Consider the following 27670-nt stretch of genomic DNA (forward strand, 5'->3'; position numbering starts at 1 on the left):
TGGTACCTTAATGGGCCACTCAGACCATAAATAGCAACTAAGCTTTTTCTTGCAAGTAACAAGCGTCAAGCAAGTGATGGAGCAGGCAGAATCACTATACTGTAACAGTGCATAAGATCCCTCAACATGCCATTGTGGTGTGGGTGCAAAGGGGATAAAAGATTAACTATAAATAAAAACAAAAGAAATAAAACCTGGTGACAGTTTGACGCTTTAAGTCAGCTTCAAATGTCATCTGCAGATCATTGGAGCCCTGTGTAAGAGCCCACCATGTGCTCCTCTGCCACCTGACCATGAGTAGTTGCCATAATTTCTGAACAATGACTTTAAATCACATTTTCCATTTTCTGACTTGTGTATGCCTTTTCACGCATGAAATGTTTAAAGGCCCAATACAATTTAGACTAAAGTTGAATAAGACTAATTATTTTCTAATAAGTATGGCAGCATCCAGAAAACTCTTTGACAAATGATGTTGGGGAGGGAAGCAGAGGCATACCAATCATTGAATGGAGCGGAATGGGGCCACCAACACCAGTGACTTTTTCATCTGGTTGTGCATCCTCAGATGCACATTCAGTTGAAAACATGTTGCAGGGCAGAGAGCTACTGACTCCCTGCACTGTAATAGCTATACAAGCCTTACAAGTAGCTGATATCGGTATGTCCAGATGGAGGACAGAATAGGAGACATTATTACAGGATGGTGGCCCGGATGAAGGACATTATTACAGGGTAGGTGCCAAGCACCTGACAGATTGGGGGCCAGAACAGGGGACATTATTACAGGATGTTGGACATTATTTCAGAATGGGGGTCAGGACTGAGAACATTATTACAGGATAGGCGACATCATTAAAGGTCAGGGGATATTGCTACAAGATAAGGCCAGTATGGGTGACATGATTATAGGGTGGGGCCAGGACATTAATACAGATTGGGGGACATTATTACAGTATAGAGAACATTGCTACAGCATGGGGCCAGTATGTGTGATTATTAGAGAGGAGCGGATCAGGCAAGATTCTAATTTGCCTACTCGTTTTAGTGGGAAATTTGATTCATGGAAAAAGCTTGGGAATTTCAATGCTATCGACGTAGATCCAAAAAATGCAATGAAGGCCAGATATCTGGCGGTGAGGAGCAGAAGGGCCAAAAAGGTGAGTATAGTGTTTTGGTTTTTTTACTTTGTAACATTTTGATGACCTCTTATGGTTCAGAAAAATTGTGGCCAGTAGAATGCTACAGGGGCCCATAAATCTGGCCAACACATCATTGGGGGGACATGGTAACATTTTTTAACTGGATCCCAGATACATCTCTAGAGAGAACGTTCCAGCCAACTGCTTTTCAGTGTTTGATCCTTTTGTTCTCTGGCAGATAAATTGCCACCTGGAGGAGTACAAAGGAGATTGGCAGTGGCTCTCTCATAGAGAATACTGAAACACTCCTAGTTTGATAAGTTTAGGGGAGTCGGGGGTGATAGCTATTGAGGGGTTTAACAGTGAGATACATTTTATGCATGTCTGTTTGTGTAATCTATATTCTTATTGCTCAACAATTTTTTTCCTTTGGCCTTATGGTTGGTTGGGTGTTTAGCACCGTATAGATTTTTTTCTGCATGTGATTAACCGGCTCATTGATAACATTTGTTTTTTGAATAGTCATATGTTGATGTGTCATATTTTAAAATTTGGAAATATAGCAATATAGTGCCATTATCTAGTAACAATATGATAGTGTTATCTAGTCATGGTATAGTACAGCTGTATTATTAAAAATGATCACAAGAACTGTGAGCAAAAATCCCAGAGCCACACGGGGTGACCTAGTGAATGACCTGCATAGAGCTGGGACAACCATAACAAAGGCTACCAACAGTAACACACTACGCAGCCAGGGACTCAGATTCTGCAGTGCCACACGTGTCCCCCTGCTTAAGTCAGTACATGTCCAGGCCCATCTGAAGTTTGCTAGAGAGAATTTGGATTATCCAGAAGAGTATTGGGAGAATGTCCTGTGGTCTGACGAAACCAAAGCGGAACTGTTTGGTAGAAACAAATCTTGTTGTGTTTGGAGGCTTTGGGTCTGTTTCTCTGCAAAGGGACCAGGACGACTGATCTGTGTTCATGAAAGAATAAATGGAGCCATTTATCATGAGATTTTGAGTGCAAGCTTCCTTCCATCAGCAAGGGCATTGAAGATGAGACGTGGATGGGTCTTTCAGCATGATAGTGATCCCAAGCACACCACCAGGGCACTGAAGGAGTGGCTTTGTAAGAAGCATATGAAGATCCTGGAGTGGCCTAGCCAGTCTCCAGATCTCAACCCCATAAAAAACTTTTGGAGGTAGTTGAAAGTCTGTGTTGCCCAGCGACAGGCCCAAAACATCACTGCTCTAGAGGATATTTGCATGGAGGAATGGGCCAACATACCATCAACAGTGTGTGCCAACCTTGTGAAGACTTACAGAAAACATTTGACCTCTGTCATTGCCAACAAAGAATATATAACAAAATATTGAGATGAACTTTTGTTAATGAACAAATACATATTTTCCACCATAATTTGCAAAATAAATCTTGCCAAATCAGGCAAAGTGATTTTCTGGATTTGTTTTCTCATGTTGACTCTCATAGTTGTGGTCTACCTATGATGTCAATTACAGGCCTCTCTCATCTTTTTAAGTGGAAGAACTTGCACAATTGGTGGCTGACTAAATACTTTTTTCCCCACTGTATTTAATTATTAAAAGATTTTTTTGAAAAAAATGGCGTGTGCACCCGCATAATTTTATTAGCCAGCAGAGGGAAAGCCAATGGCTAGGGGCACATGTTTATAGCCTGGGAAGGGGGTAATACCCATGAAGCATCCCAGGCTATTAATATCAGCTCACAGCTGTATGCTTAACCTTTACTGGTTATTAAAATGTGGAACCCCAAAAAATGACAAAGGTTCCTGCTATAATTAATAGCCAGCAAAGACTAGTCAGACAGCTGTGGGCTGATATTAATAGCCTAGGAAGGGGCCATGGATATTGCCGCCCCCCAAAAAACGCTTCTATAAGATGCGCCAATTCTGACACTTAGCCTCGCTCTTCTCACTTGCCCTGATGCAGTGGCAAGTGGGGTAATAGTTGGGGGGTTGATGTCACCTTTGTATTGTCAGGTGACTTCAAGCCCGGCGGTTAGTAATAGAGAGACGTCAATAAGACACCCCAATTACTAACACCATAGTCATAGTGTACAAAAACACACACAGAATAAAGTCCTTTAATTGAAAGAATGACAGGCTCCTTTAATAAATCTTAATTAAACCATACTCACATCATCGCCCATTCCAGTGATGCCATTGTCCCCTGCAAGAGAATTAAAATAACAAACAATATTTCTCACCGCTCCTCAGAGAAGATGATAATCCATTTGTCCAATGATGGGTCTAGCTCTGCTACATCTAGATGGAAGGTGGCATGGTTGCATGATGCAACCATACAGCCTACCATCCAGCAGAGACACTGAGCAGCGACTGTTACCACTGCTCAGTATCTCATGGTGAACTCCTAAAACCTGTCTGACATAACCGTTCTCACGCTTGCAGTGCTGTCAGAATCACCCTGGGAGTTCACAGTTCCTTCACCTAACTGATGTCAGATCGAGCGCTGTGGGTAAGGTTTGAACGGTGCTCACGCTTATGTCAGTTGAAGGTGAAGTGATTTCATTGGCTGTGAACTCCCAGGACATTTCTGACTTATAGACGCCTCTCCATTACTAACTTCTGGGCTTGATGTCACCTGACAATACAAAGTTGACAGCAACCCCCCAATTACCCCACTTGACACCGCATCAGGGCAAGTGGGAAGAGCGAGGCTAAGTGCCAGAATTGGCACTTCTTATAGATGTGCCTTTTCTGGGGTGGCAGAGAGCTGATGTTTTTAGCCCGGGCAGCGATATCCATGGCCCCTTCCTAGGCTATTAATATAGGCCCACAGCTGTCTAGCTATTGCTGGTTATTAAATTTTGGGGGACCCTACATCATTTTTTGGGGGAGTCCCCCATTTTAATAACCAATAAAGGCTAAGTAAACAGCTGTGAGCTGATATTAATAGCCTGGGAAGCTCCATGGGTATTGCCCCCTTCCCAGGCTATAAACATGTGCCCCCAGCTATTGGCTTTCCTTCTACTCATTAAGAAAATTATGCAGGAGCCCATGCAATTTTTTACAGAAAAATAATCTTTTAATAATTAAATACATATACAGTAAGCTGCACATGCCCTGTGCTAATTGTATATGTGACTGACATCTATATATATATCTATTCTATGTGTATACTGTATACTGTATGTAATCCATCTATTCTATCCTGTTGGGTCCTGCTGTGATTTTACTGTATGCGGCTGCTGAATTGCCGGCTTTTCATCCACCTATCTAATCTATGTATACATCTAATCTATGTATATATATATAGTGTGTTTTGAAGAATATTTCCTTTGAAAACTATGTGTAAATAACAGAGAATTGCTCTATGTAAAAGCTCGTGTTAAAATTGCATTGCAATCGGATAGCAATCACACTGCATTCAGGTGTAAATCGGATGCTAGGTCTGAAAAATCAGATTGTACTCGCATGAAAATTGCATGACACTTGCGTGAGTCTAGTCCTACTTTTTTTTAACCAAAATTGGAATTTTTTTTTCATATATATTGGTATGAGCCCTTAGAATGAGAGTGAAGTGGCCACTGATTCGCAGCAGGGCTCTCATGGCATAAAATGTCATGCAAGTCCCGTGAGACTAGACACCGACATTGCTGAAACAGTATACAGTACAGACCAAAAGTTTGGACACACCTTCTCATTTAAAGATTTTTCTGTATTTTCACGACTATGAAAATTGTACATTCACACTGAAAGCATATGAATTAACTATGAATTAACACATGTGGAATTATATACTTAACAAAAAAGAGTGAAACAACTGAAATTATGTCTTATATTCTAGGTTCTTCAAAGTAGCCACCTTTTGCTTTGATGACTGCTTTGCACACTCTTGGCATTCTGTTGATGAGCTTCAAGAGGTAGTCACCGTTAATGGTTTTCACTTCACAGGTGTGCCCTGTCAGATTTAATAAGTGGGATTTCTTGCCTTATAAATGGTGTTGTGACCATCAGTTGTGTTGTGCAGAAGTCTGGTGGATACACAACTGATAGTCCTACTGAATAGACTGTTAGAATTTGTATTATGGCAAGAAAAAAGCAGCTAAGTTAAGAAAAACGAGTGGCCATCATTACTTTAAGAAATGAAGGTCAGTCAGTCCGAAAAATTGGGAAAACTTTGAAAGTGTCCCCATGTGCAGTGGCAAAAACCATCAAGCACTACAAAGAAACTGGCTCACATGAGGATCGCCCCAGGAAAGGAAGACCAAGAGTCACCTCTGCTTCTGAGGATAAGCTTATCCGAGTCACCAGCCTCAGGAATCGCAGGTTAACGGCACCTCAGATAAAAGACCAGGTCAATGCCACACAGAGTTCTAGAAGCAGACACATCATTACAACTGCAAATTCAAAAAATTTCATTTTGTTTCTCATTAATGTATACTCTGCACCCCATCTTGACTGAAAAAAAAGAAATGTAATTTTTGGAAATTTATTAAAAAATAACTGAATTATCACATGGTCATAAGTATTGAGACCCTTTGCTCAGTATTGAGTAGAAGCACCCTTTTAAGCTAGTACAGCCATGTCTTCTTGGGAATGATACAACAAGTTTTTCACACCTGGATCCTCTGCCATTCTTCCTTGCAAATCCTCTCCAGTTCCATCAGGTTGGATGGTGAACGTTGGTGGGCAGCCATTTTCAGGTCTCTCCAGAGATGCTCAATTGGGTTTAGGTCAGGGCTCTGGCTGGGCAAGAATGGCCACTCCTTTGTTATTTTAGCTGTGTGCTTAGGGTCATTGTCTTGTTGAAAGGTGAACCTTCAGCCAAGTCTGAGGTCCAGAGCACTCTGGAAGAGGTTTTCAACCAGGATATCTCTGTACTTGGCCGCATTCATGTTTCCTTCAATGACAACCAGTCGTCCTATCGCTGCAGCTGAAAAACACCCCATAGCATGATGCTGCCTGTTATGGACCTGGTGGTTAGGAGCACCCGGAATGACCTGATGAGTAAACTAATAATCGGAACAAGCTCTGGGAAAGTGGGAACTCTGCTGACCGCAAACTCTACTCCTATCACACACACTAGAAATAGCCGTGGAGCGTACCTAACTCTCCCTAGACGCCTCTTCACAGCCTAAGAGCTAACTACCCCTAAAGATAGAAAGAGAAGCCTAACCTTGCCTCAGAGAAATTCCCCAAAGGCAAAGGCAGCCCCCCACATATATTGACTGTGAGTTAAGAGGAAAGTCACAAACACAGGAATGAAACAGGTTTTAGCAAAGGAGGCCAGACTTCACTAAATAGTCAGAGGATAGAAAAGGGAACTATGCTGTCAGCACAAAACCACGCAGAGTAAGCAAAAAGACTCCCCACACCGACTCACGGTATGGAGGTGCCACTCTGCACCCCAGAGCTTCCAGCTAGCAAGGGAATATCATGATAGCAAGCTGGACTAGAAATTAGCAGTACTAAGAAATATATTCAGGAAGCAGTAACAACAAATGAACTAGCAAAGACTTAGCTTCTGCTGGAGTAGACAGGTCCTCAGAGAAGTCCAAGAGAGATCTGAACCAATACTGAAACATTGACAGCTGGCATGAAGTAACGATCTGAGTGGAATTAAATAGGGAAGCCAGCATAGCAATAAACGAGAGCAGCTGACAAAACCAACCTCAGTGACCAGCAGTTCCACTCAAAGCCACCAGAGGGAGTCCAAGAGCAGAACTAACCAAAGTACCATTCATGACCACAGGAAGGAGTCCGAGAACGGAATTCACAACAGTACCCCCCCCCCCCCTTGAGGAGGGGTCACCGAACCCTCACCAGGGCCCCCAGGCCGATCAGGACGAGCCAAATGAAAAGCACGAACTAAATCGGCAGCGTGGACATCGGAGGCAACAACCCAGGAATTATCCTCCTGACCATAGCCCTTCCACTTAACCAGGTACTGAAGCTTCCGTCTCGAAATACGAGAATCCAAAATTTTTTCCACCACATACTCCAACTCCCCCTCAACCAACACCGGGGCAGGAGGATCAACGAAGGGAACCATAGGCACCACGTACCTCCGCAACAACGACCTATGGAGCACATTATGGATGGCAAAAGAAGCTGGAAGGACCAAACGAAATGAGACAGGGTGGAGAATTTCAGAAATCTTATAAGGACCAATGAAACGAGGCTTAAACTTAGGAGAAGAAACCTTCATAGGAACATAACGAGAAGACAACCAAACCAAATCCCCAATACGAAGTCGGGGACCAACACAACGACGGCGGTTAGCGAAACGTTGAGCCTTCTCCTGGGACAACGTCAGATTGTCCACTACGTGAGTCCAAATTTGCTGCAACCTGTCCACCACAGAATCCACACCAGGACAGTCAGAAGGCTCAACCTGCCCCGAAGAAAAACGAGGATGAAAACCAGAATTGCAAAAAATAGGCGAAACCAAAGTAGCCGAACTAGCCCGATTATTAAGGGCGAACTCAGCCAATGGCAAGAAGGTCACCCAATCATCCTGATCAGCAGAAAAAAAGCATCTCAGATAGGTTTCCAAAGTCTGGTTGGTTAGTTCAGTTTGGCCACTTGTTTGAGGATGGAAAGCCGAAGAAAAAGACAAATCAATGCCCATCTTAGCACAAAAGGACCGCCAAAACCTAGAGACAAACTGGGAACCTCTGTCCGACACAATGTTCTCCGGAATGCCATGCAAACGAACCACATGTTGAAAAAATAATGGCACCAAATCAGAGGAGGAAGGCAATTTAGGCAAGGGTACCAAATGGACCATCTTAGAAAAGCGATCACAAACCACCCAGATGACAGACATCCTTTGAGAGACAGGAAGATCTGAAATAAAATCCATGGAAACATGCGTCCAAGGCCTTTTCGGGACTGGCAAGGGCAAAAGCAACCCACTGGCACGAGAACAGCAGGGCTTAGCCCGAGCACAAGTCCCACAGGACTGCACAAAAGAACGCACATCCCGAGACAAGGAAGGCCACCAAAAGGACCTAGCCACCAAATCTCTGGTCCCAAAAATCCCAGGATGACCAGCCAACACTGAGCAATGAATCTCAGAAATAACTCTGCTAGTCCATCTATCAGGGACTAATAGTTTCTCCGCTGGACAACGGTCAGGTCTATCAGCCTGAAACTCCTGCAGCACCCGCCGCAAATCAGGGGAGATGGCAGACAGAATTACCCCCTCTTTGAGAATACCAGCCGGGTCAGGGACTCCCGGAGAATCAGGCACAAAACTCCTAGAAAGGGCATCCACCTTCACATTCTTAGAACCTGGAAGGTATGAGACCACAAAATCGAAACGGGAGAAAAACAGCGACCATCGAGCCTGTCTAGGATTCAACTGCTTGGCAGACTCGAGATAAGTCAGATTTTTGTGATCCGTAAAGACCACCACGCGGTGCTTGGCTCCCTCAAGCCAATGTCGCCACTCCTCGAATGCCCACTTCATAGCTAGCAGCTCCCGATTGCCAACATCATAATTACGCTCAGCAGGCGAAAACTTTCTAGAAAAGAAGGCACATGGCTTCATCACAGAGCCATCAGAACTTCTTTGAGACAAAACAGCCCCTGCTCCAATCTCAGAAGCATCAACCTCGACCTGAAAAGGGAGCGAAACATCTGGCTGACGCAACACAGGGGCCGAAGAAAAAGGACGTTTCAGCTCCTGAAATGCCTCAACGGCCGCAGAGGACCAATTCACCACATCAGCACCTTTCTTTGTCAAATCAGTCAAAGGTTTAACCACACTAGAAAAATTAGCGATGAAGCGACAGTAAAAATTAGCAAAGCCCAGGAATTTCTGGAGGCTCTTCACAGATGTAGGTTGAGTCCAATCCAATCATAAATGGCCTGAACTTTAACAGGGTCCATCTCGATATTAGAAGGGGAAAAAATGAAACCCAAAAAGGAAACCTTCTGAACTCCGAAGAGACATTTAGACCCCTTCACAAACAAGGAATTAGCACGAAGGACCTGGAATACCATTCTGACCTGTTTCACATGAGACTCCCAATCATCCGAAAAGACCAAAATATCATCCAAATATACAATCATGAATCTATCCAGATACTTTCGGAAGATGTCATGCATAAAGGACTGAAACACAGATGGAGCATTTGAAAGCCCGAATGGCATTACCAGGTACTCAAAATGGCCCTCGGGCGTATTAAATGCTGTTTTCCATTCATCGCCCTGTTTAATACGCACAAGGTTATACGCCCCTCGAAGATCTATCTTGGTGAACCAACTAGCCCCCTTAATCCAAGCAAACAAATCAGACAGCAGAGGCAAAGGGTACTGAAATTTGACTGTGATCTTATTGAGAAGGCGGTAATCTATACAGGGTCTCAGAGAACCATCCTTCTTGGCCACAAAAAAGAACCCTGCTCCCAACGGTGATGAAGACGGGCGAATATGCCCTTTCTCCAAGGACTCCTTTATATAACTCCACATAGCGGCGTGCTCTGGCACAGATAAATTGAAAAGTCGGCCCTTAGGAAACTTACTACCAGGAATCAAATTTATAGCACAATCACAATCCCTATGAGGGGGTAGGACACTGGATTTGGGCTCATCAAATACATCCTGGTAATCCGACAGAAACTCAGGGACTTCAGAAGGAGTGGAAGCAGAAATTGACACCAACGGAACATCGCCATGTACCCCTTGACAACCCCAACTAGACACAGACATTGATTTCCAATCCAATACTGGATTATGAACCTGTAGCCAAGGCAAACCCAACACAACCACATCATGCAAATTATGCAACACCAAAAAGCGAATATCTTCCTGATGTGCAGGAGCCATGCACATGGTCAACTGAGTCCAGTACTAAGGTTTATTCTTGGCCAACGGCATGGCATCAATTCCCCTTAATGGAATAGGATACTGCAAAGGCTCCAAGAAAAAACCACAGCGCCTAGCAAACTCCAAGTCCATCAAATTCAGGGCAGCGCCTGAATCCACAAATGCCATAACCGAGTAGGATGACAAAGAGCAAATCAGAGTAACAGACAAAAGAAATTTAGGCTGTACAGTACCAATGGTGACAGACCTAGCGAACCGCTTAGTGCGCTTAGGACAATCAGAGATAGCATGAGTGGGGTCACCACAGTAAAAACACAGCCTATTCTGACGTCTGTGTTCTTGCCGTTCAGTTCTGGTCAAAGTTCTATCACATTGCATAAGCTCAGGCCTCTGCTCAGAGGACACCGCCAAATGGTGCACAATTTTGCGCTCACGCAAATGCCGATCAATTTGGATGGCCAAGGACATTGATTCATTCAGACCAGCAGGCGTGGGGAATCCCACCATAACATCCTTAAGGGCTTCAGAAAGACCCTTTCTAAAAATTGCTGCCAGGGCACACTCATTCCATTGAGTAAGCACAGACCATTTCCTAAACTTCTGACAATATATCTCTGCTTCATCCTGACCCTGACACAAAGCTAGCAAGATTTTCTCTGCCTGATCCACTGAATTCGGTTTGTCATAAAGCAATCCAAGCGCCAGAAAAAACGCATCTACATTAAGCAATGCAGGATCTCCTGGCGCAAGGGAGAATGCCCAGTCTTGAGGGTCGCCACGCAACAAAGAAATAATAATTTTTACTTGCTGAATGGGGTCACCAGAGGAGCGGGGTTTCAAAGCAAGAAACAGTTTACAATTATTTTTGAAATTCAGAAACTTAGATCTATCCCCAGAAAACAAATCAGGAATTGGAATTCTAGGCTCTAACATTGGATTCTAAACTACATAATCTTGAATGCTTTGTACTCTTGCAGTGAGATGATCCACACAAGAGGACAGACCTTGAATATCCATATCTACACCTGAGTCCTGAACCACCCAGAGATTAAGGGGAAAAAAGAGACAAAACACACTGCAAAGAAAAAAAAATGGGTTCAGAACTTCTCTTATCCCTCTTTTGAGATGCATTAACACTTTGTTGGCCAGCTGTACTGTTATAGACCTGGTGGTTAGGAGCACCTGGAATGACCTGATGAGTAAACTAATAATCGGAACAAGCTCTGGGAAAGTGGGAACTCTGCTGACCGCAAACTCTACTCCTATCACACACACTAGAAATAGCCGTGGAGCGTACCTAACTCTCCCTAGACGCCTCTTCACAGCCTAAGAGCTAACTACCCCTAAAGATAGAAACAGAAGCCTAACCTTGCCTCAGAGAAATTCCCCAAAGGCAAAGGCAGCCCCCACATATATTGACTGTGAGTTAAGAGGAAAGTCACAAACACAGGAATGAAACAGGTTTTAGCAAAGGAGGCCAGACTTCACTAAATAGTCAGAGGATAGAAAAGGGAACTATGCTGTCAGCACAAAAGTCTACAAAAAACCACGCAGAGTAAGCAAAAAGACTCCCCACACCGACTCACGGTGTGGAGGTGCCACTCTGCACCCCAGAGCTTCCAGCTAGCAAGGGAATATCATGATAGCAAGCTGGACTAGAAATTAGCAGTACTAAGAAATATATTCAGGAAGCAGTAACAACAAATGAACTAGCAAAGACTTAGCTTCTGCTGGAGTAGACAGGTCCTCAGAGAAGTCCAAGAGAGATCTGAACCAATACTGAAACATTGACAGCTGGCATGAAGTAACGATCTGAGTGGAGTTAAATAGGGAAGCCAGCATAGCAATAAACGAGAGCAGCTGACAAAACCAACCTCAGTGACCAGCAGTTCCGCTCAAAGCCACCAGAGGGAGTCCAAGAGCAGAACTAACCAAAGTACCATTCATGACCACAGGAGGGAATCCGAGAACGGAATTCACAACAGCTGCCACCACCATGTTTCACTGTTGGAATTGTATTGTCACGTGATGAGCAGTGCCTGGTTTTCTCCACACATACCCCTTAGAATTATCACCAAAAAGGTCTATCTTCATCTGATCAGACAAGAGGATCTTATTTCTCATAGATTGGGAGTCCTTCATGTGTTTTTTTAGCAAACTCTATGTGGGCTTTCATATGTCTTGCACTGAGGAGAGGCTTCTGTCTGGCCACTCTGCCATAAAGGCTCGACTGGTGGAGGGCTGCAGTGATAGTTGACTTTGTGGAACTTTCTCCCATCTCCCTACTGCATCTGCAGCGCCCCAGAGTCCTGGTCGTTGCAGTACTGTGGCTCCGCCACTATGGGGAGCTATGGTGCGTCTGATGGCACTGAAGGAGTTCATCTGATCAGGTATCACAGACACCAATACATTTCACAGCCGGGCCTCCGGGGGGAGCTAAGGGTTCTATTCACTAGGCCACTCCCCACCATAGTGGGTAAACTGGGGGTCAGGCAGGAAGTTAGATCAGAAAGCTGACTGGGTTGGAACCAGGCAACACCTTTCTGTAAGCATAGCAGGGAAGGACCGCAACACATAGCGCTAGAAGGAAGGCACAGATTTCCACCTGCTAAGAGAACTCTGGAGGTGCCATTGGACCGGCCGGACTTGTGCAGCCTGGTTATCCAGATTCTGGACTGAGGACCCAGAGATCTTCAGTAAAGAGGTAAAGAGACTGCAACCTGGTGTCCTCGTTATTTACTGCACTGCACCACTAACATCATCGATCCATCATATCTATCACTGTACGCCCCTCGGCAGGGTCACGGACTGGGCCTAGCCACCGTGACGACCCCAGAGCAGAGACTCAGAGGCCCGGTACCGGGTACCCCTCGGCCCTGCGGCGGTGGGGGCGCTACAACTTGGCGTCACGAACAGGATCTACTTAAGCCTGAAGAATCAGGTCATGTGTGCCTTGGAATTGTGATTTGTTGTGCTTGGACTGTACTTTATTGCAAAGACTGTGTATTGCCACTTGCCGCCAGAAGTTCCCGCCAAAACCGCCGCCATTACAGCGCTAAGGAGAGCGCAGGAGAAGAAGAAGGGCGTGGAGTGGGCGTAGACAAGCTGGAGAGCGCGAAAGACAATGGCCGCCCAGTCTAAATATTTCAGCCCCTTGAGGACGTGTCCGTCAGCAGCCGAGATCCGCCTACTGATCCTCAATGGGGGGCGGAGACAACGAAAGCGAAACTGCCCACGAAGGAGAGAGCGGGAAAAGGACCAGGAAGAAGAATTCAGCGACATGGAGGACGCCATGGCCAGCCGCCCGGAGCCGGAGCGTGGGGGTTGGAGCCGAGGACTCCCCCAGCTACCCGGAGAGGCACCGCAGCCAGACCTCCATAGTTGACGCTGACCTCCTGCAGACCGGAGCGGACGAGCTGATCCACCAACTCCCGCAGACGCAGCTGAGCACTGAGGCCGGGTGGAAGAAGATCTTCATCGGGAGCCTCACCAGACATCTGTCGGCAGCCTCGTCTGGTCCGGAGCAAGAAAGAAGTTCCAGCGCTCCGAAGCCAGAAAGCAAGGCCCTGCCGGAAAGCGAGATGCTGCAACCGAAGATGACAACGCCGCAGCGCAAGGCCCTACAACTAGCGTTCCTGACCCCAGCGGAGACGGAGCAGACCGGCACCGGAGGGACCGCATCTGAAGCAGGTATGAAGGACGACCCTGCCCTGACGACCGACACCACTCCAGTGACTGCTAGTGCCACAACTGCTGACTCCATTCCAGTGACTGATCTTGCAGCGGCCGCTACCTCTGCTGCAGCAAATGCCCATACTCAAGCTGCGCAGACCTCCATCGCTGCGCATGATTTAACTGTACAGGAAAGACGGATTAACGGCGTTTGTCCAGCACTGGGTGTAACCCTGGACCTCACTTTTCCCAGGCCAAGAAGGGTTAAGTGCCAGGTACAGCCCTGGAAGCCGTCCAACTAAACCTCGGAAACCTGAATATGTAAATAGTTAACTGTTTGTTTCCCTGCTTTTTGCTGCTTTAAACCCGTCCAGGGTTAACTCTTAAAGGGATCCCTTTGTTGACCCGGGATCCCTATTGTTTTTGTTTGTTTTCTACGTTTTGCACAAGTTATCAAAGAACTGCTGAATCATGAACAATGCATGATACAAACTCCTTGTAAATAGTTTGCACCTTCTTAAAGGGGCTTCTTACTGGTTTTACATACAAGAAGGACTCTTTGCGAAGATACGGTTCTTGGAACCCGCACCGGAGTCCTTACGGTGTACGGACTGGTAGCTGAAGAAGCTGCGCTACCTCATAAAGACTTGGTCCCCTCTTAAAGGGGATGTTCATCGATAGCACTTAAGGAATGATGATGCTTTGAAAGAAGAAGTAATAATGTTGATATGTGAAAGTTATATGTATCCAACTAGTTAATTGTAAAGAAATGCTGATGATGTTCCCTGAAAGAAAGTGAAAGCTAGAAGAAGGTTTAATGTTATATAGAAAATGTTTGATAATGTTGATAGACAACGAGGATAGAAGGTGAACCCTGAGTCCTCCTAGGAGCCATATAGAAATGGCTCAGTGCTCTTAAACTGGAAGTAATGTTATGCTCTATACTGTGTATAGTAGTTGAAAAGGCAGTAGGCCCGGGCTGAACGGGGCGGTCCTGTAACAGAAAGGAGAGGCAGAAGGTCTGGTGCCGTTAGGACAGGCGGTCCTGCAGATTTAAAGTAGGAGAATGAAAAAAGTTAAATTGCCTTATAATGTGATTATAAGAAGGTCTTTAGTGGATTCAGAGTGTACGTCCTTAAAGGCAATGTTAAATTATTGTTCGAGCATTTGTACTAAGTAGAATACCCGGTTGGGTAAGAAAAGTTATTTATAGCATGTTGCTATGATATCTAACCATGTTTGTAACGTTCAAGTGTCCTCACCTCCCATAAAGGGAAGCTCTGTTTAAGTATACTTATTGTTATTGCACTCAACAAAACTGTATGTCTTTTTGCTAACTTGTATTGTTGTTTTCTTCTCAGTCCCGGAGTACTGTGTTTAACCAGGGGGGAGTGCAGCGCCCCAGAGTCCTGGTCGTTGCAGTACTGTGGCTCCGCCACTATGGGGAGCTATGGTGCGTCTGATGGCACTGAAGGAGTTCATCTGATCAGGTATCACAGACACCAATACATTTCACAGCTGGGCCTCCGGGGGGAGCTAAGGGTTCTATTCACTAGGCCACTCCCCACCATAGTGGGTAAACTGGGGGTCAGGCAGGAAGTTAGATCAGAAAGCTGACTGGGTTGGAACCAGGCAACACCTTGTGGCAGAGGGTGTTGTGGGGGAAGATACAGTAGAGTCTCTGTCAGGGGTGGGATCCTGACAGAGGCTTGGCAACTTGAACGAACGTAACGGGACCGTGCCTGCTCAGGATAGCGGCGGTGCCCAAGGAAGGACCAGAAGCGAGATAGATTGTGCTGAGTGAGAAACGAGATCAAAGCAATAGGAGACATACCAGTAGGGGTCGTGCTGTAAGACCGAAGCAACACCCTACTGAGGCGCACTACCGGTGGCCGGAACGCCGAGGGAGTATTACAACATTCAGCTTCAAGCGATACTCTAAACAGCGGCAGGACAGTCAGTCTAAGGTGGGCTGTCTAACTTAAATCACCTATGCAGTCTTGGGGGGCAACTTGTGGAGAGGGGCGACTCTAGGGTCCCAGAAGAGCTCCGAGCCTACCCGTCAAACGGGTGCCGTCCCAACCAGAACATCAGGGAGGGACGGAGGATTAGCAGAACATCATCTAATCGATTTGTGATGGAACTTAAGAAACAGACACAACAGTTGTGGGGACTTTCTGTAAGCACAGCAGGGAAGGACCGCAACACATAGCGCTAGAAGGAAGGCAGAGATTTCCACCTGCTAAGAGAACTCTGGAGGTGCCATTGGACCGGCCGGACTTGCGCAGCCTGGTTATCCAGATTCTGGACTGAGGACCCAGAGATCTTCAGTAAAGAGGTAAAGAGACTGCAACCTGGTGTCCTCGTTATTTACTGCACTGCACCACTAACATCATCGATCCATCATATCTATCACTGTACGCCCCTCGGCAGGGTCACGGACTGGGCCTAGCCACCGTGACGACCCCAGAGCAGAGACTCAGAGGCCCGGTACCGGGTACCCCTCGGCCCTGCGGCGGTGGGGGCGCTACACATCTCTGGAGCTTAGCCACAGTGATCGTGGGGTTCTTCTTTACCTCTCTCGCCAAGGCTCTTCTCCCATGATTGCTCAGTTTGGCTGGATGGCCAGGTCTATGAAGACTTCCAGTGGTCCCAAACTTCTTGCATTTAAGGATTCTGGAGGCCACTGTGCTCTTAAGAACCTTGAGTACTGCATACATTCTTTTGTAACTTTGGCCAGATCTGTGCCTTGCCACAATTCTGTCTCTTAGCTCCTTGGCCAGTTCCTTTGACCTCATAATTCTCATTTAGTCTGACATGCACTATGAGCTATGAGGTCTTATATAGATAGGACTTGATTTGGAAAGGCACACACCTATCAGTTTAATTAAAGACAGCTGGACTCCACTGAAGGAGTAGAACCATCTCAAGGAGGATCACAAGGAAATGGACAGCATGTGACTTAAATATGAGTGTCTGAGCAAAGGGTCTGAATACCTATAACCATGTGATATTTCAGTTTTTCTTTTTTATTAAACTTGCAAACATTTCTACATTTCTGTTTTTTTCAGTAAAGATGGGGTGAAGATTGTACATTAATGTTAAAAAAATGATCTGAATACTTTCCGTACCCACTATATATATATGTATATATATATATATATATATATATATATATATATATATATACACTCACCGGCCACTTTATTAGGTACACCATGCTAGTAACGGGTTGGACCCCCTTTTGCCTTCAGAACTGCCTCAATTCTTCGTGGCATAGATTCAACAAGGTGCTGGAAGCATTCCTCAGAGATTTTGGTCCATATTGACATGATGGCATCACACAGTTGCCGCAGATTTGTCGGCTGCACATCCCAAAGATGCTCCACACAAGGCAGGATGGATCCATGCTTTCATGTTGTTTACGCCAAATTCTGACCCTACCATCCGAATGTCGCAGCAGAAATTGAGACTCATCAGACCAAGCAACGTTTTTCCAATCTTCTACTGTCCAATTTCGATGAGCTTGTACAAATTGTAGCCTCAGTTTCCTGTTCTTAGCTGAAAGGAGTGGTACCCGGTGTGGTCTTCTGCTGCTGTAGCCCATCTGCCTCAAAGTTCGACGCACTGTGTGTTCAGAGATGCTCTTAGGCCTACCTTGGTTGTAACGGGTGGCGATTTGAGTCACTGTTGCCTTTCTATCAGCTCGAACCAGTCTGCCCATTCTCCTCTGACCTCTGGCATCAACAAGGCATTTCCGCCCACATAACTGCCGCTCACTGGATTTTTTTTCTTTTTCGGACCATTCTCTGTAAACCCTAGAGATGGTTGTGCGTGAAAATCCCAGTAGATCAGCAGTTTCTGAAATACTCAGACCAGCCCTTCTGGCACCAACAACCATGCCACGTTCAAAGGCACTCAAATCACCTTTCTTCCCCATACTGATGCTCGGTTTGAACTGCAGGAGATTGTCTTGACCATGTCTACATGCCTAAATGCACTGAGTTGCCGCCATGTGATTGGCTGATTAGAAATTAAGTGTTAACAAGAAGTTGGACAGGTGTACCTAATAAAGTGGCCAGTGAGTGTATATATATATACATATATATATATATATATAGTGGTAGGTAGATCGGCTTACTTGGCAGCACATGGAGGTAGACACAGGTACACTGCGGCTTTAAGAACTTCCTTTGGTTTATTGTAGGCAGCATAGACCAAGGTGCTGTAAAGAAAATACAGCCCTCTGGGCAAAACAGGAAAACAAAACATAATGGTGGCAGAACTAACACAGTCCTTCTGTGTTCGGGATTCCTCCCACTCATGGCTGGCAGAACACACACTGTTCAAGTTCACAAGTCCATGCAACACTTTCCTGGAGTTCTCCCTCTCGAGGCACACATTGAACACTGAAAGCTCTGGCCTTCAGCCATTTAAGCCTAGAACTTGTGACTCTTCCATCATGTGACTGATCACATGATCTTGACATCACACAGTTTCTGTCAGGTATGGCGGACCCCCTCCCACCTTTTTCTTTGAAGGTCCACTAAAACCAGACCATAATATGACTCTCATTTCATCCTCTCAACACGTAGTGTGCTGGAGGAAACTGCTCTCGTTTTACATCACTGACGCCATCATGCACAGTTATACGTATCTCACCTCCATCACATTTTTTTGCCACAATTTTACAGATTACTCTTATTTTATTGTATGTATAGCCTGTCACATCAATAGATGAGCAATAAGACTAAATACAACCATCACACTGAAAATTAATTTATTGAAATACCTGAGCATAATAACAAAACCCAGCCACTTACGTCTGTTCAGAGAGCACAGTGACAGTGGAAAATGTTCTTATCATTGTAGATTTAAATGCACATTTCCATAATACAATATTCATAATGACTTGTCAAATTGAATGCTCTTCACTACTGTAGCTATTAAACTATGTTAAATAAAGAGTAACTCCAGTCAGATGAGAAAAAATATCTTTGTAAAATCCATATTCTTGTCCTCACATTGCAGCATTATGTAACATAACACTATAGAAATGCAATGGCAGTAGTTGAATGGAATCCAATTATTAGTTAACCACGTATCTCAGACAGACATACGTATGTAGCAGTTGCCACCGCCACACACCTTTTTCAATAGAGCAGTTTCTACTTTGTCCTTTAGAATTATGGAAAATAAATTAGGATAAAGATGATTAGCAAACCCCAGATGTGATTTACTATGGCTCTGATGGTAACATGAAATATGTGAAGTATGTGTCCGGAGTAACGTTTGAAAGCACAAAGGGCCCTATTTTTTGTCAATATTTTAAGTGTTTTGCACCATGGTCATATTTCCGTTTGTGCCTTTTTTTAAAATACATATTTTATGAGTTTGTTTTTTTCTTTTTATTTTGCCACTGTATTTGCGGAGTATATGGTTTACAGATGTTTTCGACCCAATTTATCACTTTTCATTTGATCTCCAGTCACCTTCATGGAATGATTGTATGTAGACCTAAAATTTTTATGTACATTTTGTGACATTTTGAACAGGACATGTGACTTTTCGTCCTAAAAAAAAAAATCACAAAACAGGTTAAAAGAAGAGGCAAAAAAGAGCATTTTTTTATGTTGTGCAAAACGCATGCATCATTTTGATGAATTTGGCACAAAAAACGTCAGTGAATACAATAAGACAAAAATGGAAAACTGACTTAAATAAACTGCTAATGGTGAATGGACTCTGTAGTTTGCAACTTAAAATACTGTCTATTCTGGAGGTTTGTTAAAATGCAATATTAAAAAAGAAACAAAACTAAAATTATTGATATTGACAAATAGTGTCCCATTTACCTATAATGGTGTCCAACATCATTACATCGGGGTACTATAATTTTTTCTAACAAGAAAAGCGTTGGAAAAGATGTTATTCTTGTTAGAAACACTAAGAGAAAGACTGGTAAAATCCAAATGTGAACAGAGCCTAAAACTATAGCCATAAGGGATTAGTTTAAAAAAGAATTAACAAGGTAACATTTGATGAGGATATAACATGATCTTCATAAAAAATGCAGAAAAACTCTGAATTTACACAATACTTTGACTAGTGAGATGCACAAATCTTGAAAAATAGCATCTTAGAACCTCTCAGCAACAGTGCCAAGTCACAGAAAACATCCAAAGAAAATACATACATCCTACTAGAAAAAAATAATGGAAAAAACGATAACTATGGAATGTTTAACACTGATAAGCAGATGAAGTCTCACACTGAGATGAATTTCTCTGTAGCTCAGAACTGTGCAATTCTTTCCCTGGACTTGTATGTTTCCATTATAAGAGAGATGACAGGAACTAGACAGAACACAACATAAAATATTTATACTCCGATTCCGGATTGGAATAGTATACAAGCCTTCACTTCATTGTCTTCCAGCCTCAACGTGACAGATACCGCAAGTGCCGTGTAGAAAAGGTATTACGGCTTGTAATGCAGGAAATATCATTATATAAATACATCAATAAATAAGATTCTCTGTATTTGTAGGAAATAGAGGCAAATTCTTTTCTCGTCATGTCGGCAGAATCTAAAGTCTTATCCAATTAAGATAAGACAAGCCTTTCAAAGTCCCTAATGAGACTCATGACTGTGGAAAATGTCCACTAAATTCCCATAGTGATTGCACCGTAGAAGGATCTGTATGTTTATTATCGTCCCGCGGTAGTTCATGTAATTTTCACAGGTGATTTCTTGTGAGCGCAGAGTAAGCTGACATAGGGAACTCCAATAAAAGCCCACTTTTCACTAGGCCAGAATTTAATGACAGGTCCTTGCTCTGGGATTTCAGATGCAGCATCAAAGTAGGCGAAGCAAACACAGCCAAGATAAGCAGCCAGACAGATGAGAATGTGCCTGCAAGACACAAGAAACGTAATAAACTCTCCATCCCGATACCGCTCTCTATTTATTATCCATGAAAGGCCGGCTCTGGAGCTCATCTTACAGTCATTAAAATCTGATATATTCTGTCTCATATTAAACTGGAAATTATACATTCTTTTGAAAAGGTTTGGAAGATCAGTTCTCAATGTTACATAATACATTTTAAATCAAAGAAGCTGTCAGCTTATGAGGTGAGGCCATTTACTGTTCATATCACTATGTTTATTAGTCTAAGGCTGGTGTCACACTACCATAGAATATGGGTGAGTTTATTTTCCCAGGCGTATTCAACATGCGTTTAAAATCACAGCATGCTGCGATTGTCACCGAGACTCGGACGAGACTTGTCAATGCAAGCCTAGGGGTGCAAGAAAAAAATCGCACAGCACTGGGACCATGTGAGTGCTGTCCGATTTTTACACACCGGTGTCCTGTGAAAAGCCGGCAATTCATGTGCAGCATACAGTAAAATCACACTGACAGGTTAGAATAGAATAGATAGAATAGATATACAGTGGGTACGGAAAATATTCAGACCCCTTTAAATTTTTCACTCTTTGTTTCATTGCAGCCATTTGGTAAATTCAAAAAAGTTCATTTTTTTCACAATACTGTACACTCTGCACCCCATCTTGACTGAAAAAAAGCAGAAATGTAGAAATGTTTGCAAGTTTAATAAAAAAGAAAAACTGAAATATCACATGGTCATAAGTATTCAGACCCTTTGCTCAGACACTCATATTTAAGTCACATGCTATCCATTTCCTTGTGATCCTCCTTGAGATGGTTCTACTCCTTTATTGGAGTTCAGCTGTGTTTAATTAAACTGAGAGGACTTGATTTGGAAAGGCACACACCTGTCTATATAAGACCTCATAGCTCACAGTGCATGTCGGACCAAATGAGAATCATGAGGTCGAAGGAACTGGCCAAGGAGCTCAGACAGGATAGTAGCAAGGCACAGATCTGGCCAAGGTTACAACAGAATTTCTGCAGTACTCAAGGTTCCTAAGAGCACAGTGGCCTCCATAATCCTTAAATGGAAGAAGTTTGGGACCATCAGAAGTCTCCCTAGACCTGGCCGTCCAACCAAACAACAATTGTGGGAGAAGAGCCTTGGTGAGAGAGGTAAAAAAAAAAAACAAGATCACTGTGACTGAGCTCCAGAGATGCAGTAGGGAGATGGGAGAAAGTTCCACAAAGTCAACTATCACTGCAGCTCTCCACCACTTGGGCCTTTATGGCAGAGAGGCCCAATGGAGGCCTCTCCTCAGTGCGAGACATATGAAAGCCCGCATAGAGTTTGCTAAAAAACACATGAAGGACTCCCAGACTATGAGAAATAAGATTCCCTGGTCTGATGAGATGAAGATAGACCTTTTTGGTGATAATTCTAAGTGGTATGTGTGGAAAAAAACAGGCACTATTCATCTCCTGCCCAATATAATCCCAACAGTGAAACATGGTGGTGGCAGCATCATGCTATGGGGGTGTTTTTCAGCTGCAGGGACAGAACAACTGGTTGGTATTGAGGGAAACATGAATATGGCCAAGTACAGAGATATCCTGGATGAAAACATCTTCAAGACTGCTCTGGACTGCTCAGACTTGGTTGAAGGTTTACCTTTCAACAAGACAATGACCCTAAGCACACATCTAAAATAACAAAAGAGTGGCTTCAGAACAACTCTGTGACCATTCTTGAGTGGCCCAGCCAGAGCCCTGACCTAAACCCAATTAATCATCTCTGGAGAGACCTGAAAATGGCTGTCCACCAACGTTCACCATCCAACTTGACTGAACTGGAAAGGATCTGCAAGGAAGAATGGCAGAGGATCCCCAAATCCAGGTGTGAAAAACTTGTTGCATCATTCCCAAGAAGACGTATGGCTGTACTAGCTCAAAAGGGTGCTTTCTAGTCAATACTGAGCAAAGGGACTGAATACTTATGATCATGTGATCATGTGATAATTTGCAAAAATTACTACATTTCTGTTTTTTTCAGTCAAGATGGGGCGCAGAGTGTACATTAATGAGAAAAAAATGAACTTTTTTGAATTTAATGGCTGCAATGAACGAGTGAAAAATTTCAAGGGATATGAATACTTTCCGCACCCACTGTATACACATAGAATACATAGATATATAGATGTCAGTGACACATGCATATATATACAGCGGGGGAAATAAGTATTTGATCCCTTGCTGATTTTGTAAGTTTGCTCACTGACAAAGACATGAGCTGTCTATAATTTTAAGGGTAGGTTAATTTTAACATTGAGAGCTAGGATATCAAAAATAAAATCCAGAAAATCACATTGTATAAATTACATAAATTTATTTGCATTTTGCAGTGAGAAATAAGTACTTGATCCCCTACCAGCCATTAAGAGTTCTGGCTCCTACAGACTAGTTAGACGCTCCTAATCGACTCGTTAACTGTATTAACCCCTTCATGACCCAGCCTATTTTGACCTTAATGACCTGGTCGTTTTTTGCAATTCTGACCAGTGTCCCTTTATGAGGTAATAACTCAAGAACGCTTCAACAGATCCTAGCGGTTCTGAGACTGTTTTTTCGTGACATATTGGGCTTCATGTTAGTGGTAAATTTAGGTTGATAATTTCTGTGTTTATTTGTGAAAAAAACGGAAATTTGGCAAAAATTTTGAAAATTTTGCAATTTTCACATTTTGAATTTTTATTCTGTTAAACCAGAGAGTTATGTGACACAAAATAGTTAATAAACAACATTTCCCACATGTCTACTTTACATCAGCACAATTTTGGAAACTAAATTTTTTTTTGCTAGGAAGTTATAAGGGTTAAAATTTGACCAGTGATTTCTAATTTTTACAACAAAATTTACAAAACCATTTTTTTTAGGGACCGCCTCACATTTGAAGTCAGTTTGAGGGTTCTATATGGATAAAAATACCCAAAAGTGACACCATTCTAAAAACTGCACCCCTCAATGTGCTTAAAACCACATTCAAGAAGTTTATTAACCCTTCAGGTGTTTCACAGCAGCAGAAGCAACATGGAAGGAAAAAATGAACATTTAACTTTTTAGTCACAAAAATGATCTTTTAGCAACAATTTTTTTATTTTCCCAAGGGTAAAAGGAGAAACTGGATGACGGAAGTTGTTCTCCAATTTGTCCTGAGTATGCTGATACCTCATATGTGGGGGTAAACCACTATTTGGGCGCACGGCAGGGCTCGGAAGGGAAGGAGCGCCAATTGACTTTTTGAATGAAAAATTGGCTCCAATCTTTAGCGGACACCATGTCGCGTTTGGAGAGCCACTGTGTGCCTAAACATTGGAGCTCCCCCACAAGTGACCCCATTTTGGAAACTAGACGCCCCAAGGAACTTATCTAGATGCATAGTGAGCACTTTAAACCCCCAGGTGCTTCACAAATTGATCCGTAAAAATAAAAAAGTACTTTTTTTCACAAAAAAATTATTTTAGCCTCAATTTTTTCATTTTCACATGGGCAACAGGATAAAATGGATCCTAAAATTTGTTGGGCAATTTCTTCTGAGTACGCCGATATTTCATATGTGGGGGTAAACCACTGTTTGGGCGCACGGCAAGGCTCAGAAGGGAAGGCGCGCCATTTGACTTTTTGAATGGAAAATTAGCTCCAATCGTTAGCGGACACCATGTCGCGTTTGGAGAGCCACTGTGTGCCTAAACATTGGAGCTCCCCCACAAGTGATCCCATTTTGGAAACTAGACCGCCCAAGGAACTTATCTAGATGCATAGTGAGCACTTTAAACCCCCAGGTGCTTCACAGAAGTTTATAACGCAGAGCCATGAAAATAAAAAATAATTTTTCTTTCCTCAAAAATGATTTTTTTAGCCCGGAATTTTTTATTTTCCCAAGGGTAACAGGAGAAATTGGACCCCTAGTGTTGTTGTCCAGTTTGTCCTGAGTATGCTGATACCCCATATGTGGGGGTAAACCACTTTTTGGGTGCACGGCAGGGCTCGGAAGGGAAGGCACGCCATTTGGCTTTTTGAATGGAAAATTAGCTCCAATCATTAGCGGACACCATGTCGCGTTTGGCGAGCCCCTGTGTGCCTAAACATTGGAGCTCCCCCACAAGTGACCCCATTTTGGAAACTAGACCCCCAAAGGAACTTATCTAGATGTGTGGTGAACACTTTGAACCCCCAAGTGCTTCACAGAAGTTTATAACGCAGAGCCGTGAAAATAATAAATAAGTTTTCTTTCCTCAAAAAAATTTTTTCAGCCCAGAATTTTTTAATTTTCCCAAGGGTAACAGGAGAAATTTGACCCCAAAAGTTGTTGTCCAGTTTCTTCTGAGTACGCTGATACCCCATATGTGGGGGTAAACCACTGTTTGGGCACATGCCGGGGCTCGGAAGGGAGAGAGCACCATTTGACTTTTTCAACCCAAGATTGGCTGGAATCGAGTGAAGTGAAGTAGTGACGTTTTGAAATGCAGACTTTGATGGAATGCTCTGCGGGCGTCACGTTGCGTTTACAGAGCCCCCGATATGCCTAAACAGTAGAAACCCCCCACAAGTGACCCCATTTTGGAAACTAGACCCCCAAAGGAACTTATCTAGATGTGTGGTGAGCACTTTGAACCCCCAAGTGCTTCACAGAAATTTATAACGCAGAGCCGTGAAAATAAAAAATCATTTTTCTTTCCTCCAAAATAATTTTTTAGCCTGCAATTTTTGATTTTCCCAAGGGTTACAGGAGAAATTGGACCCCCAAAGTTGTTGTCCAGTTTCTGCTGAGTATGCTGGTACCCCATATGTGGGGGTAAACCACTGTTTGGGCACACGTCGGGGCTCGGAAGGGAGAGAGCACCATTTGACTTTTTCAACCCAAGATTGGCTGGAATCAATGGTGGCGCCATGTCGCGTTTGGAGACCCCCTGATGTGCCTAAACAGTGGAAACCCCTCAATTCTAACTCCAACACTAACCCCAACACACCCCTAACCCTAATCCCAACCCTAGCCACAACCCTAACCCCAACACACCCCTAACCCTACTCTTAACCCTAATTCCAACCCTAACTCTAATTCCAACCCTAACCCTAAGGCTATGTGCCCACATTGCGGATTTGTGTGCGAATTTTTCGCACCGTTTTTGAAAAATCTGCAGGTAAAACACACTGCGCTTTACCTGCGGATTTACCGCGGATTTCCAGTGTTTTTTGTGTGGATTTCACCTGCGGATTCCTATTATGGAGCACGTGTAAAACGCTGCGGAATCTGCACAAAGAATTGACATGCTGTGGAAAATACAATGCAGCATTTCCGAGCTGTATTTTCCGCACCATGGGCACAGCGGATTTGGTTTTCCATAGGTTTACGTGGTACTGTACAACGTATGGAAAACTGCTATGAATCAGCAGCGGATCCGCAGCCAAATCCGCACCGGATCCGCAGCCAAATCCGCACCGTGTGCAAATAGCCTGATTCTAACCCTAATTCCAACCCTAGCCCTAATTCTAACCCTAACCCTAATTGCAACCCTATGTTAGGGGTCGAGTTCCCGCCTCTGGGGAGTGGAAACGGAGCCAGGGTATTCCCAGCAGAATCTCATCCATTCCCTTGGGAAGGACAAGAAGGGAAATAATCTCCTGGTGGGAAGGGGACATGGACAACGTGAAAGGGACAGTCTGGTGTGTGATCTGTAAAGGGAGTGTTGACCCATTCACTACTCTAGCAGTTACTGGTTTGGCGAGCGTCACCAAAGGTATTGCGTGGCGCAGAGCAAAAGCAGAGGACATGAAATTTCCCTCTGCCCCAGAATCCACACAAAGCTCGACAGTTAGAGATGATGAGCCTAACATGATTGTCCCTTTGAAGGACAGCTTGGAGGAAAACGCCGCTGTGTCTAGTGAACCCCCTCCAATGGTTATTAGACGCGATCGTTTACCCGACCACCGTGGACATTTATTGACATAATGTCCTTGTTGTTGTCAATTTCTACAAACCACGGGTACTCGAGCGGTCTGAGACTTAGGTTCCACTCGAGAAACCTCCATGGCCTCATGGGAGTCAGACGCCAGAACATGAGATTCTAGAGGTCTGGCGAAGGTGGGAGCCAGCCGAAACCTCTGCCTACACTGGGTCCGCTCTAACCTCCGCTCGTTAAAACGAAGGTCGATGCGGGTAGATATAGAAATGAGCTCCTCCAGTGTGGCGGGAATCTCCCTGGTGGCCAAGGCGTCCTTAACATTGTCTGCCAGTCCTTTCCAGAACACCGGAATAAGAACTTTATCTGGCCATTCTAGCTCAGAGGCTAGAGTCCGGAATTGGACGGCAAACTGGCTGACCATGGACGAACCCTGAGTTACTGCCAATAATTGGAGCGCGGTATCGTGGGTGACACGGGGTCCCAAAAAGACCTGCCTCAGAGCGTCCAGGAAGAGAGGAGCACTCTGCACCACATGATCATCACGCTCCCAAAGCGGCGTTGCCCACTCCAACGCCCTGCCAAAAGAGATAAAATAAATCCCACTTTCGCCCATTCCGTAGGAAATCGTGCAGCCAGGGGCTCAAGATTTATGGAGCACTGACTCACGAATCCCCGACATAGCTTACTGTCACCAGAAAACTTGCCTGGAAGCGGGAGACGAGAAATAGTCGGAGCAAGGGTGGCAGCGGACAGACTGGCTGCAGCTACACTTGCAGCCTGAACAGTGACATCCACAGCTGAGGTTGTACGCTCTAGAGCCGCCAACCTACCCTCCAGCTGCTGGATGTACCACTGTAGATGCTGATCGTCTGCCATTTACTAGCCAGACCCTGGCGCTAGTGTTCTGTTAGGACTGGCGGAACGCACCGAGTAAATAGAGAGGTGTGATCAGGTGCGTTCGCAGTCCGGGGTCCACCGTGCAGGAGAGAACCTGCTGCTAGCAAATGGCAGCGCTATATGGCGGTGGAAGCGAACTCTGTTAAGTCACAGGGCCGCGGTACCGCACAAAGAGCGCAAGCGAGGAGTCTCAAGACTCGGGATTTGAGTCTGTCTAGACTTCTTGCGCTTAACACCGCTACTGGGTGTAAGAAATA

At 44.3% G+C, this 27670-nt stretch overlaps 1 protein-coding gene across 1 annotated transcript in view; it reads right to left on the bottom strand.

Moving 5' to 3' along the window:
* Positions 1-18422: 18422 nt before the first annotated feature.
* Positions 18423-27670, bottom strand: part of ACER2 (alkaline ceramidase 2) — a 51967-nt gene continuing 42719 nt past the window's right edge. Inside the window, exon 6 of the mRNA XM_077249702.1 lies at positions 18423-20574. Within this exon, the coding sequence (XP_077105817.1) occupies positions 20388-20574 (187 nt within the window). The 3' untranslated portion in view covers positions 18423-20387. The remainder of the gene's footprint in view (positions 20575-27670) is intronic.

This window comes from Ranitomeya variabilis, chromosome 1 (assembly GCF_051348905.1).
Source record: "Ranitomeya variabilis isolate aRanVar5 chromosome 1, aRanVar5.hap1, whole genome shotgun sequence".
NCBI lineage: Eukaryota > Metazoa > Chordata > Amphibia > Anura > Dendrobatidae > Ranitomeya > Ranitomeya variabilis.